At 34.7% G+C, this 14,263-nt stretch overlaps 1 protein-coding gene across 1 annotated transcript; it reads left to right on the top strand.

Annotated features, from left to right (window-relative positions):
• The first annotated feature begins 82 nt into the window (after positions 1-82).
• Positions 83-11,583, top strand: LOC106102012 (cadherin-86C). The gene is made up of 11 exons (XM_013281403.1): positions 83-328; positions 495-578; positions 1,503-1,628; positions 2,363-2,627; positions 5,903-6,095; positions 6,301-6,544; positions 6,623-7,560; positions 7,721-7,856; positions 7,934-8,064; positions 8,311-8,634; positions 8,853-11,583. The coding sequence occupies exons 1-11, from the start codon at positions 89-91 to the stop codon at positions 11,290-11,292; spliced, it is 5,121 nt and encodes a 1,706-aa protein (XP_013136857.1). The 5' UTR covers positions 83-88; the 3' UTR covers positions 11,293-11,583.
• The last annotated feature ends 2,680 nt before the right edge of the window (positions 11,584-14,263 follow it).

The raw sequence follows: 14,263 nt of genomic DNA, 5'->3' as shown, positions 1-14,263 counted from the left end.
AATGATACCTTTGTGTATATCATTCAATACCACTATATAGAAACTTACTTAGGTGCTTACTATGTAATGTTATTTCCTAACAGGACAGATGGGCCGTCTGGACGTAGGCATAGAGACGTTGCCTTGCACGCGATACAACTCGGTGTGTCAAGCAAACGTGATCCTTCTGCGGAGGCTGGAGCCGGGTCGCTACGTGGACTTCCGCTTGTCCGTCCGCAACACCAGGGGGCGCAGCTCTCGGATCGCGTGCTCCATCACGGGCACTAATGCCACCACACCTAGGGATACTATTTTTCCTCATCAACCAAGCATTATATTAGTGCCTGAGGCAAGTACAGTCTCCACCATAAGTTTGTGTTTCCTTGAATTGAATTACAATGTATGAAAAATACATATATTTTTTGAAGCAAGTATTTTAGTAAAAAAGGTGTATAATCTATGTTTTTAAGTACGACAAGTAAATACTGAAGTTTTTAATTCAATTTATTCCACAGGATGCCAAGCGAGGAACGGACTTAGACATCGTTATTGCAAGGAAAAATCCAGTTTCGCCAAAGCCTTTGGAGTTGGAACTTTGGGTGAGCTGTGTTCATTTAAATTTTACTCTGAGCGCTTGATAGCGGTTGATGATTAGGTTTCCTAATGATGTTGCCTGTTTTACTGGTTCTGTGTACGACACGCATTTTGCCGTAACCGCATAATGAAGTTTCGCTCGTGCGCTAATAGGGCTCATTTTCACCATGATATCGCGTTGACGCGGCTCTCCGCCTCATGTGAAATTCAATTTATAAATTCATGTTTTTGAAACACGTAAGTGAGAATCCATTACTGAAAAGCAACTGTGTTATGAGTGTAGAGATTTTAATTAATATCTCACTTTGAATGTTATTTATAACGTAAAATGTTAGTGAAATTGTCAATTAATAATATTAAAACATCTAATAACATATCAAACAAAAAGTTTCGTTAAGATTTCGTTTTTTTTCCGTCGCATTTGAAGATACAAAGGAAGTATAGATAGATACATAATATGAAACTTAAAATACATTAAAATATGTTACAAATCGTAAAATCTTTGCTTAAAACTACAGTCGTAGTAAAGGCGTAATTGTAATAATTTACATGTAGCATTCAGGTTTGTTAATAAATTTGAAAAGGGCAGTAAAGCAAGGCGATGGGTTGGGCTGGCGACTGGTTTGTAACTCCCGGTCATGTTGCACAATTACCGAGCTTTGGAGGACTCGAGGCATGTTAAATCTCTCATATCGCGTGAAGAAAGCCTTGGCAACCGTGACTTGATATCGTTTTAACACCTGATATGCTTTATGTATGATTTACCGCCATTTTACGAAATAATTCAAGTTCAATTATTATTTGCTGTAAATTTCAATAAAATTTAACTAATTTATTTGGTTTCAAATACCGCATAGATAGTCTAAAGTCTAAAGTGTGGACTAAATGAATAATTATCTTTGTATTTTTAATTATTATTTTTTCTGCAGGGTTCTCCCTTATTTGCAATCCGACAACGGCGAGTATCAACAGAGAACACCGAAGGCACAATTTTCCTTGTTGGACCACTGGACTTTGAGGCTCAGTCTATGTACCACTTAACACTGTTAGCGGTGGTAAGTAAAACAATTAATTCAATTAGCACGGCCTCTTTGAATATTTCTAACGCAACATCAGCATTCGTAAAGCTCAGTTTACACTGGTGTTATTCATTGCCTTGAAGAGCTCGCCTTATAGAAAGGGTAGTTGCCCGTTATTATTTACATTGCCATTGTACCAACAAGTTGACCGGCTTGATAACAATGCGGATTAGCAATTATACAAAGCCGGTCTATATTTAGTAGAGCTCTTAGAAATTTACACTTACTAATTTAACAGTCCGGCGGAACCTTTTGTTATAAATACGATGAAATATTTTATCTCTCGATCACGTTTCTTCGATCTTAAATTCAGTATCAAACAAAAAAAAAAGAAAAGTAGCTACAGCAAAGAGGAACACTATTTTACTGCACAGACGCAAATTTTACTAATTAAGTTGTATCTTTTTTAGTCAACTGGCTGTTGCGCGCGACTTCGTCTGCGTGAAAATAAAAAATAATGTTACCAATTGATAAATTACCTTCTAACGGTAAAAGAATTTTTATAATCGGCCAAGTAGTTTTTGAGTTATTTCAATACATACAAAAGTACAAATCTTTTCTCTTTATAATATTATAGTATAGACGATACTGATACGTGATAACCACGATGAGTCTGTAATGATTGAGTCGACAAAGAAGAAGAAGAATAAACGATACACTCTTGTTACATTATAATTCTATTGGTAAATAAATAACTTCAAACATTCCAGGATCCGTATGCAGAAGTTGATAAGGACACAAGGAATATAGCGGGATTAGAAGTAGTGGTAGTTGTTCAGGACGTGCAGGATATGCCACCGGTGTTTACATCAGCGCCCCCTATAACACATCTTCCTAGACAAGTGGTGCCTGGAGACATGATCGTCAAAGTGCGCGCTGAGGACGGCGACAAAGGTGCTCCAAGACAGATTCGGTACGGACTTGTGTCGGAAGGGAATCCATTCACACCATTCTTCAATATCAATGAAACAACAGGTTAGTTGTAGTAAGAATTAATATTCAGCTTATAAATGAGTAGTAGAGGTTACTAGTACTACTAATAGTCGTAAACTTCTACTACAGAATTACTAGTACGTGTTAATAGTGACTCAAAATCGTAAAGGAAATTTATTAACTCAATTACTAAGATTTGCGTTAGTAGTTTATAAGTTGTAATTAGTGTCTCGGTGAGTCATCAAAGTAAAATCTTAGAGCGGGCATACAACTTTGACTAAACTATCGCACAACTTTTGTGCGATTGTCGATTGTTTTGCAGCCAACTTAACTGTTTAGTTGCACAATTAAAAATCAAATTATGTACGCACATCCATATTATAGGAATCAAAGCGAGACTAAACAGTTTGGCGATAGTTTAGTCAAAGATGTGCGTGGTCTTATAGACAAAAATGTAATCATGAACAAGTATCGATATTAATTCAACTAACGCCAACACAGAATTTATAGGGGCTCATTTCTAAGAATTGTAAATGAGGGCAAACATTTGTTTATCTACGGCAGAAAATTACGAACTCACTCCCTTACGTAGGCGAGGGTTTTTCCTGGCAACTTATTCATTCATACGCGAGAAAGCAATTGTTTCTAACGACCCTATTACGTATTCAATATATTGTTAGTCCATTAGCAAATCAAACTCTTAACTAGGTTATATTTAATACATCAATTGAATTTTTTACGCAAATCAATATGACATTTCAACAGATAACATAAAGTTTACTTATATCAGCTAACGTTATTAGAATTCTGTAATTTATTTTCAAGTCAAAGAATAATAATACGCATAGATTTAAGCTATGTTTCAAGTTAACTAACATAAGATATTGTAAAAATAATTTGTACTCATTCTAGAAACTTTAGCTTCATCTCAAGATGGTATGCGCTTATTACCTAAAGATTTATCTAATTTTGTACCACGGTATGCTGTTTGCTAACTTCATAAATCCCTTAAAGCAACTATACATCCGGTATTCCGATTATGATAAACGGTATTCGATATCCTTATCATTAATTTGTAATTGGAAAGCACATTCCAAGACACTTACGTATACGAAATACCTCATCTCAGATTAGATTAATTATTTTACATGTAATTTAGCGGATCCGTTAGACATGTTTAGTTATAACGTTCCTTTCGGCTTATATGGGGTGTTTCCCGATAGGCTGATCGGTCGACGAAAGATTTTTCTTATTGGAAATTGCAAATAAAAATGTGAGGATCCAATACTCATTTCGTCGACATTAAGATATTGCTTTGAATTGAAATAAATGCACGATTTACATAATTGAAATAAATAAATCAATCTATACTATTATAATAAAGCGTAAACACACACTTCTTTGTTGCCTAAGATGCCAACAACTACAGCTAATTTTTAATAATTTTTTTTTAATTAAAAGCCATACACTTACGTCACGCTTTAGGCTACACATTTCACGCCATTTAACTTAGGGGGTAAATATTTTGGATAAAAACCCTTATGTGGGAAAGAGACCATAAATTGCTGCCAACGTCAAGGGAGCAAGGTTGCCATGATTTGTCATAATGTAATCTCATTTTGACATTTGCAATTAATAATTTGACACATGTAAACAACAAAATAATTTTTTTATAACTTTATGCGAATGAAGTTGCACGGGAACAGCTAGTTTTGAAATAAAGGACTTTTGTTTACTATGTAGGTCAATGAAGTTATATTTTTTATTAGATAACATCGTTAGACTGACGCTTTACTTCCGTAGTGTATCCTACTTCCTTATCGTTGACCCATAGCGGGCCCGGTGCTTTAAACGGCTTGCGTGACCCATTTCAATTCCTTTACAGCTCACAATTAATATCAGTCATTTGCACCTAAATTTTAGTCCATTAAAAACTTACTTTTACTTCTATGCTCTAGTAAACCTACGATAAATTACAATAATAAAACATAACATAAAATTAATGTTAACTACTATTTTGAATGAGGTTGCTACAACCTACAACCTTGTATTTTATAGTATAATAGTTCATTAGGCCAACCCACTGTCCCTTGAACATCTATTGTTTGTAAAGCTGGGCCACCCGCCTTCATAATAAAGAGATACTTCCTTTAAATAACGGCCTCCTACATGGTACCGGTAGCTCACAATACCCAGACCTTATCAGCTTGTTAACAACGCACCGTAATGTAAAACTAAGATCCAAGCACCGTATAAAGTTACCTCAGAGGTTAGAATTTAATTAACGTTTTATTTAATAAATTAATGAGTGTTGACATCGCTTATTTTAAGTATCATGTACAAAAAGGTTTGATTTTTTTATGTTAAATATTAAATTTAATTAGTTTTTATTATAAAATTTGTCATTGCGTACTTCATTACATTTTTAAAACATTAGCAACAAGAATATTAACATTGTTAACATCAACTTCTCTCAACTGAAATAAATTACGTCTAGAGCCTTTAATAAACTCCCAAGTAATTAAACATTAAGAAGTAGCCTCGGTCCTTGTCAGCGGGAACGAATGGGCCCTTCGCTTTCATCTAAAGAGCACCACTTTTGTATGCTAATTACAGTCACTTTTTTTTCTCTCTCTGTCACGTACACCGAATAATACACCATTTTTTTTATTACAAGCTGTGTTATTACAACCAAATACATTTCATTATATTAGATTATATATAATCTACTTCGAGTAAGTTCAAATAGCAAAACACGAAAAGAAGTTAAAATAATACAGGCTCAAAAATACGTTTATTTGTTATTTACTTAGGATTCAATTGATCCCTTGTCAGAGTAGAAAAAGAGCGTCTGTTCTATTCGACACCATGATTGACATCCGACCACAATATCTGCCAGTCGCAAATAAATGTCGCTAGACAGTCGTGACAAAGTGTTATTCTGTTTACATTTTTAATGTATTCTTTCAAGTTGATTTAAACAGAAATAAGCTAGTAAAATTTTGAGTAATGTACTCAATATAATGCATAAGCGCCATCTGTAAATTGTATGCTAACTATTATACGCCATCTAGTGGGTGGATACAGAACCCCATAGCCCAAAGGTAAATTAATGAGTAAAGACGGATTAAGTCCGCGAACACGCTTATAGCTGGCGCTTATACTTTTTATTTTTCAATTGAATTGAGGCTACCAGAATAATATGTCCCTTACACACACATACGCACACACGCACGTACACTAATCAACTGTCTATTTACCCACTTAACATTAAGAGGATTGCATTAAAATATAGAAAAGTGTATTTTCGTTTCTAGGTGAAGTAACATTAGAGCGTCCAGTGGAGGAAATCGCAGCAATATCCCACGCTGGCACACCAATACTGCTAACAGTGGTCGCAGAAGAGGTGCGCCTGTCGCGTGAGGAGCCCGAAGCCATGTCTTCCACAGTACAACTTGCCTTCATACTCCCAGAACGCGAAAACTCACCGCCGTACTTTGAGAATGAATTGTAAGCACATTTTATAACAGTATTTTAAGACAAACGTACCACACGATCCGTAGGCGATAATCTCCGTCCATCAATAGCCCCATAATTAGAACTATCAAAAATTACATTTTCATCATTAGAGTTTCCTAATGCTTCTATGAAAACAGCGGTAAATAGACTTTAAGTTATACGTAATGAAAGTCTCTAAAATTACTAATCATTACAGTTATGTCACATACCTGGATGAAAATGCACCACAAGGTACGGCGCTAACATTCAACGATCCCTACATACCGCAAGTTAATGACAATGACGCGGGAAAAAACGGCGTGTTTTCGCTGTCTCTGGTCGGCAACAATGGAACGTTCGAGATAGCGCCGACGGTCGCTGAGAGACATGCACAATTCATCATCAAAGTGCGAGACAACACCATGCTCGATTTTGAAGCTCGCAAATCAGTCATTTTTCAGGTATTATTTGAAATGCTTAGTATAATATTGAGTACGATATCATCAAGCAATATAATAATATATTTTCTATATTTCTAGATTTTGGCACAAGAGCTTGGTCCAGCAACAAACCTATCTGCGACAGCAAATGTTACAGTTTATCTTAACGACGTAAATGACAATCCACCGATTTTTCTGGCGTTATCTTATGATGTAGAAATTCCGGAAAATGTTACAGCCGGTACAAGGGTCGTGCAAGTTGCAGCTGATGACGTAGATACCGGATTATATGGAAAGATTCAATACACTGCCATATTAGGATATTTGAATACATCGCTACACTTAGATCCTGTTACAGGATTAATAACTGTGGCAACAGATAACCACGGATTCGACCGTGAGGCTATGCCAGATTTGCATTTTTTAGTAGAGGCTAGAGATAATGAGGGAGTAGGATTAAGAGTAACAGTGCCATTAGTTATTAAGTTATTAGATGTAAATGATAACCCACCAGAATTTGAGAGAACATTGTATGAATTTGTATTATCGCCTAGTTTAAATAATTTTACATCAGCAGCATTTGTAAAGGCAGTTGACAAAGATGCTGAACCACCAAATAATGTTGTAAGATATGAAATAATAGAAGGCAATAGTGAAAGAAAATTTGCTATAAATGAAGAGACTGGTGAATTATATCTATTAGAAGCTTTAAAGAGAACGAAAAAACAAAACACAGAAAGACAAAAACGGCAAGCAGTAGAAGAGGAAGAAAGCGAGGTATTTGTTCTAACAATAAGGGCTTACGATCTCGGGGTTCCAAGACTATACACTTCGACAACAGTCAAAATATATCCACCTGAGAGTAAAACCAGAACAACTTCTTTTATAGTTCCAGGATTAAATCCCGATAGACAAAAGTTGGAAGAAGTGCTTAGTACTCTTTCAGGTGGCAAAGTAACTATAATTGACATAAAGCCTTACAAAGGAAATGATAATGGTGCTACAGATATAAATACGCAAGCATCTAGTCAAGAAAAGTAAGTAATTATTTATTTCAAATAAGTAAATTTTTCATATTTAGAATTAGGTGAAAACCAATTTCTTATATTACTCAGGTAAAAGTACTTGTCCCATTTCTTGAAAACTCTTAATAATTTACTTTAAAAATGTGCCTAATTATTTAACTATTTTTTAAAGGAGTGAAGTAATTGCTGTGGTGCGAATGTCGAGTAATACAGCTATCAACGTAGCTAAACTTCAAGAGCAACTTGCTAAAAATATGACACTTTACAGCACTGGTTATGAAAAGACATCAACTTCTGACAGTGACTCGGTAAGACACGCTATTTTCGTCCTAAGGTGGTAAATACTGGTCAGAGTCTTTATTAAATATTAAATTATTATTTACAGGGTGTCTACAAAGCAGAAAGTCGATTACTTTTCTGGTTATTAATATTATTGGCAATATTAGTAGCGTTAGTGCTACTTTTACTTATCTGCTGCTGTATATGCGAAGGGTGTCCACTTTACATGCCTCCTAGGTAAATATTTTAACTTACTAAGCTTAAATCTCAATAAATAGTGCAATACTTTAAAAATGCAATATCATTGTAACCATGAATAAATAACTTCTATATAGTTTTAAGACACTATTTTTTTATTTATTAACATCTCTCCCTTGCTAAACTAAACAACACGTAAATGTATCTTTCGCACAAATCTGATATCTAATAAACTAATTCATAACAGAACCTCTAGGTACATAGATATCCATTAATAAATTCTAGGAAAAGAGTGATACGTGTCAACTCCACAGAGGACGACGTGCATTTAGTGGTGCGCGACAAGGAAGTTGGGAGGGAAAACAAGTCGACGCAAAATATAGAAAGTAAACCACAAGCGACAGATTGGAGGAGGCGGGAAGCGTGGAGTGCAGAACAGGCTGATATTAGGACAAAACCGACACAATGGAAATTCAATAAAAGAAATTATCGTTCAAAAGATGCTGTAAAACCTGCGTCTACCCCTGGAGATATAAGGCATGAGTTCGTACAAACTGCTGAAGACAACGATTATAAATATGACGATACTAGGCAATCTTTCCGAGCAAGGTAAGAGTCAAATAGATTACGCATTTACTTTATTACAAAAAAAATGTATTTAATGTAGAATAACCTTATACTTTCACGGGGAATGACTTTCACCATTCCCTACTGGTTCTAAACTTACCTACTGTTCTATGTAAAGTGTAGCAAACCATGGAACATACTCATTCATATAGACTAGATGGAGTATTTTTTAATTTAAAACATTTTTTTTATTATTTCAGGGATGGTCCAAATATTATATATACAAAAGAAATGCAATTGCAACAGTCTTTTTCTAATAAGCACAAAGAGTATATTGATGATTTGGAAAATGGCTACGATCGCATCGCAACACTTCACTACCAGCGGAAAGACCATGATAATGACTCAATTCGGAGACACGAAATAGATCGCGGTTCTGACGTCGATGTTTTTCTTAAATCTGAAGTAGACAAATCTGGTGTTGAAGATAAATCAAAATACGATAAGAAAAATCAAGCTCCAGGTTCCCATGGTAGAGATCAATACTTTATTAAAGAAGGAAACACCGAAATTTTAAGACTTGTCACGCGTGGTAAAAATGAAGAAGAACACTATGTTAATCTTCCAGCTCAAAGGCCTGTTACTTTGATTCCAAAAACACAATACGTCGTAGTTGATAATGGTAAAGAACTTTTAATGGAGAGATTTATAAGAGAACAAGGCGAAGAAGCTAAACATATGAGAGACAGTATGAACAAAGTTGTTACTGATTTAGATAATTATACTCATGAAAGACAAAACCAAATCGGAAATGAACATCAACTACATGATTACACAAACATGCATCCAGATGTCCCAGGTACCGTACCTTTAAAAACGGATTACTTCCAGTCCGCTTTATTAGAAATGCAAAATAAATCTTCAATTCATCAAGAGTTGTTAGAATCTTCGCTTAGGAAACAAAATGAACTACTTCACCAAATACTGTTAGAGCGAGAAAGATTGCTACAAAATCATGAAACTGCTTCGCAAGTTGAAAGTAAATTAGAAACGCAAAGCTTACCCGGACATTCGGTTATCGCTACTCAAACAGAATGTCACATTGGAACACAAACTGAACCTCAACTTCTTATCCCTATCAGACGTAAAGCTAGAAGTGATAACGATTCGTACAGTGAAGATGAATCTCAAACTGTAATAGAGGATGAAAATAAACAAGTCTTATGGTTGAAAAGAAAAAAACCGAAGAAGAAAATTAAATACAAAGACCCACGGCGTAGTATAAGAGTTTACGAAGTTAAAAGAAAAATAAAGACACCAATTATCGAAGAAAGTGAAGTTTCGCCGTCATTAGAAAGTGAAAAACATTTAAAGATAAGTAAAAGTAACGAAAGGGAAGAGCACGTTAAACAGTATGGCGACAAAACTAAAAGCACCATTACTACATCAAAAAATGAAACAGTAAGCTCCACAAAAGTGAAGCTTACAGATAGCGATAAAAGGATAAAAGTACGAAAAGACATTTTAATGGAAATTTCAGATTCTCTAGACGAGAAAATTGATTCAGATCAGTATGACAGAAACTTATATTTAAAAAGACAAGGTTTAAAAACATCGAACCAAAAAAGTTCTAAAACTCCTGGCTTTGATCAAGAAAGCAGTCTGGATTCCCAAGGTCATATAAGTTCAGGAACTAAAGATAGTCGAAACATTAAGTTTTCAAGGCATAGTTCATCGACTGATGGCAATGAAAATTTAGAAGACTCGGCATCCAAAGTTGAGGTGGTTCATGAAGATTCATCATTTGATGCCAGTAACATCGCATCGACTACAAAAAATGCTGAACATGTAACGGAAATTAATAAAACTACTGAGAGTGCAAAAGCTCCACAAAAAAGTTTACCAAGGTATATGCAATGGTATGGAAAAAACGCCACACCTAAATCACAAGTAGTGGAAAAGTCTATTCCGGACAAACCTAAAAGGCCATCAAAAACGAAAAGTGATCAAGATAAACTTGTAGAAAAAGAGAAACGGAGTCGATACGGTAAAATTGGCAGCAAAGTCAATCAAAATGACGCCGTAGAAGCAAAAAAAAACTCCAAAGGAAAAGAAAATGAATTTATACATCCCCGAATACTGAAAGAAGGAAGAGTAACTCCTGTTCCAGAAGGGCCGCTTCCTGATGTTCATCCGTTACTTCAACATTCCGAGCATAGGTTTGAGCATCAATACGAGAATCAAAATCCACTATGTTACATTCAACCGACTCATATTCCAAAGTACTTAGGGACGCAACCTAATATTCCAACACTTCCTCGTAGGCCATCGTTAGAACAACAACCTATCTACGTCAATCAAGACGACATCAAAAGTACAGATAAAAGCCAAGAAATATCTGAAAGTGCCTTAACGCATAGCATCTCTATATCGGCTAAGTATGACACCAATAAGAAAACATCAACCGAAGTTCACGTTTCAAAGATAAATATTGGTGGCGATGATGTACCAGATCCAAATCAAAGGAATAAGCCTAAAATTGAAGACAACGACTCTGGAATAGCTATGAATACTTTGATACAGCAAACAGGCAATATCAAAAGGCTGCCTATAACTGAAAAGAAGAGTGTTTTCACAATAGCGTACGACGATGTGCAAACTAAACAGTTACGACCAGACAGCAGTTCGACGTCATATTAATTGATCCAAAAAAACTTCCAGTGCCTTATATGATTTTATTAAGTGCCTTCTACCAAAACCACATGAACAATTCGTCCAGTATATTAAATTTTATTTAAATTATGAACTTGTAAATAAGTAATTTTAAGTATTAAATGAATGTTATTTTGATACAGAACAACTGCCTTAATTTCTTGACTGGTATTATTAGGAATAAGAAAAAAATTGTAAATATAAACTTTATTTAAAAATAATTGTAATGTTATTGTAAATAATAATTTTTCATCCAATATTAACGTACTGTTTCAGTGCATGAGTCTATATTTGTTATAAAATATAAATTTATATTAAAGTACTACTGCGTTTTATTTTCTACTCAAGGTATTTTTAACTGTCGTATACCAAATATCGTAAACCAAATTTCAAATATCACAGTGGCTCAAGGCCGCTGTGCAGTGCTCTCCCTGCATGCAGCATCCCGCTGCTCCTTACTACACCTAAAATTTTTAATCGTGTTCTCTCGCGGAATTAAGAGCCATCAATATGTGACAACTACTGGTTATATATTTACGGACAAAATAATGTTGATGTACAAGTATAGTGACAGTGAAAACTCACAGGAACTCTGTATAGCAAGCAGTGAACAGTAAAAAAAGTTTCTATCGCCTATTTTAATTATCTATTCATCTCTACGCTGACAACAAAACAAATTAATTGGAAATTAGATTAAACAAAACACGCACTTCGCTCGATCGACAATCGCGTGAGTGAACTGACGACGATCGCGAACGTTACGTCAGACATTTTTGGCTGACTAATACTAGGATCTCAGAAATCTAAAGTACTGCAGTAAGACCCTCTAACTCTCACTCTACTATTCACCACCAGATGGTGGTAAAACGCTAGCGATAACAATGTGTAATTTTACTTCTCAATAATAGATGGCGCGACTACAAAAATCGAATTGTTTTAATTAAAATTTATAATATATGGTATTAAGAGGTTCAACCGTAACTAAAAAATAAAATATGTCAACGTTAAATAAAAATAATTTATTAGTTTCTAAAGTTATTTTATTTGTTGCCAAAACTTACCAATAGATGTCGCTTTTATAAACATACGGAGAAAATGCAAATCGTAATCTTTACTTTAAATATTTTTTAATAGCTATTTTGATTTGTTTTATGATGTACATAATTATAAAAATGTTGAGTATTTAATAATACTATGTAATGGTTATCGCTATTTATTTGCGTACTAAAGTCAAATTTACAAAAATAGAATTTTTTGTCGTAAAAGGAAATTTTTTATTTGTAAATTATGATTTCATAAAAATAACTTTTAACTCATTGTACTTAAACTACTTACGTTGTAAAAAAATAAAATCTTTAAGAAATAATTGTGAATATTGTTTGATCGCTGGCAGCCACTCAATCATTCGCATGAGCTGCGCCTTCATTCAGCTCATTTGCACAGACAACTCGCGCGGAAAATTATTTCTTTTCATTTTCTCATTTTTCACGTCTTACTTAAAGTTTTGCTCAATGACTGGGGAGTGGGGAGTTTAAAATGCGTACCACTGTTTGTTTTTCTTTTCCTGCGTACAATAGAATAAATAAAACGTTCAGAATCACGTTTATAGATGGCGAGTTATTATTTTATAGGGTAACAATGTTAATTTATCCACTTCATGTTAACTTCTTATTGGTTTAATGTAATAACTATGCGCTATAATTATATATTGTACAACTAGTGTTGACGAAAATAATTATGCTAAAAAAATGCATTCCAATTTTAATGTAAATTTGTATTTAAAGTACATTTTGTTTTCTTTACCGACAAGGTAGCGCATACACAACATCTTCTGAATGTAAAGAGGAAAGATTTCTTGTTTTGCGTGTATTTAATTCACGTTAAAGCAACTGAGTCGATTATAAAAAATCTGTCACCATTAGAAAGGTAATTTATCTGTGAGTAATAAGTTACCTGAGTAATAAGTTAGTCTAAGGACTATGTTTTTTATTATTCGACAAAGTCACGAGCAACAGCTAGTATTGTATAAATCCTTTCATTAACAAAGTTGTGCTAGCTAACATTGTAGTAGAAACTGAAAGTAAATGACATAAGTTTTATTAAGAAAGCACCAGGGCGACAGAAGCAGACATGAGGTATGGAAATTACGTCTCCCCGCGGCAACTTGCTTTCACACTCCACTGGTCTGATCATAATAAAAACCCGCGCCGTCGCCTTCGCGCCGAAGTTTGACCATAAATTCGGTGGCCACGCTACGTAGTAATGGCCGCCGCTCGCCGACGGCGAAATTCTTCTGTTCCCCCAGAACTGGTTTTAATATAATAATAAATATCACCAGGATACACTACTTTTTTGCAAAGTTTTTTTTGTTTCTCCGAGGGTGAGAGCGACCATTAAAAAGGTTAGGGCGGGCGATGTTTTATGCGATTTTAAGTATACAAATGCTCTAATGGCCTTTGTGTCATAACGATAATTTGGAAGATACACGTATAAGATTGTTCATAACGTGTAGATAATTTTAATTTTCTTTTTTTATAACTTTTCAGCACGTAATTAATATTATGAATCATGTGGTAGGGTAACTACGATTGACTACTCAATGTCAATCATACTTCATACTAATACTTCTTATTAATATTATAAATGCGAAAGTTTAGATGGATGGTTGGATGGATGGATGGATGTTTGTTAGCGTTTGTAGCCTAAACGGCAGAACGGATCTCTATGAAATTTGGCACATGTTTAGAGCATAGTCTGGAAGAATACATAGGCTACTTTTTATCCCGGGAATAGTTACGGTTCCCGTGGGATTCATTAATTTAGTTTTTTAATGTTTACTCGATCATTCTGCAACGGTTCAACATATCGTATTAAAATTTGGCACAGATATAAAACAAAGTCTGGAGTACACATCGGACTTATCCCAAAGCTTACTTTATACCCGAGAAATGTCCGGTTC

The sequence above is a fragment of the Papilio polytes genome, unplaced genomic scaffold (assembly GCF_000836215.1).
Source record: "Papilio polytes unplaced genomic scaffold, Ppol_1.0 DF823934.1, whole genome shotgun sequence".
Classification (NCBI taxonomy): Eukaryota; Metazoa; Arthropoda; class Insecta; order Lepidoptera; family Papilionidae; genus Papilio; species Papilio polytes.
This window is presented reverse-complemented; position numbering and strand designations above follow the sequence as displayed.

Coding starts and splice junctions, on each gene's coding strand:
- LOC106102012 (XM_013281403.1), top strand. CDS start 89: ATGGGCCGTCTGGACGTAGGCATAGAGACGTTGCCTTGCACGCGATAC. Junction 6,545..6,622: donor GCAAATCAGTCATTTTTCAG/GTATTATTTGAA, acceptor CTATATTTCTAG/ATTTTGGCACAAGAGCTTGG. Junction 8,065..8,310: donor CCACTTTACATGCCTCCTAG/GTAAATATTTTA, acceptor AATAAATTCTAG/GAAAAGAGTGATACGTGTCA.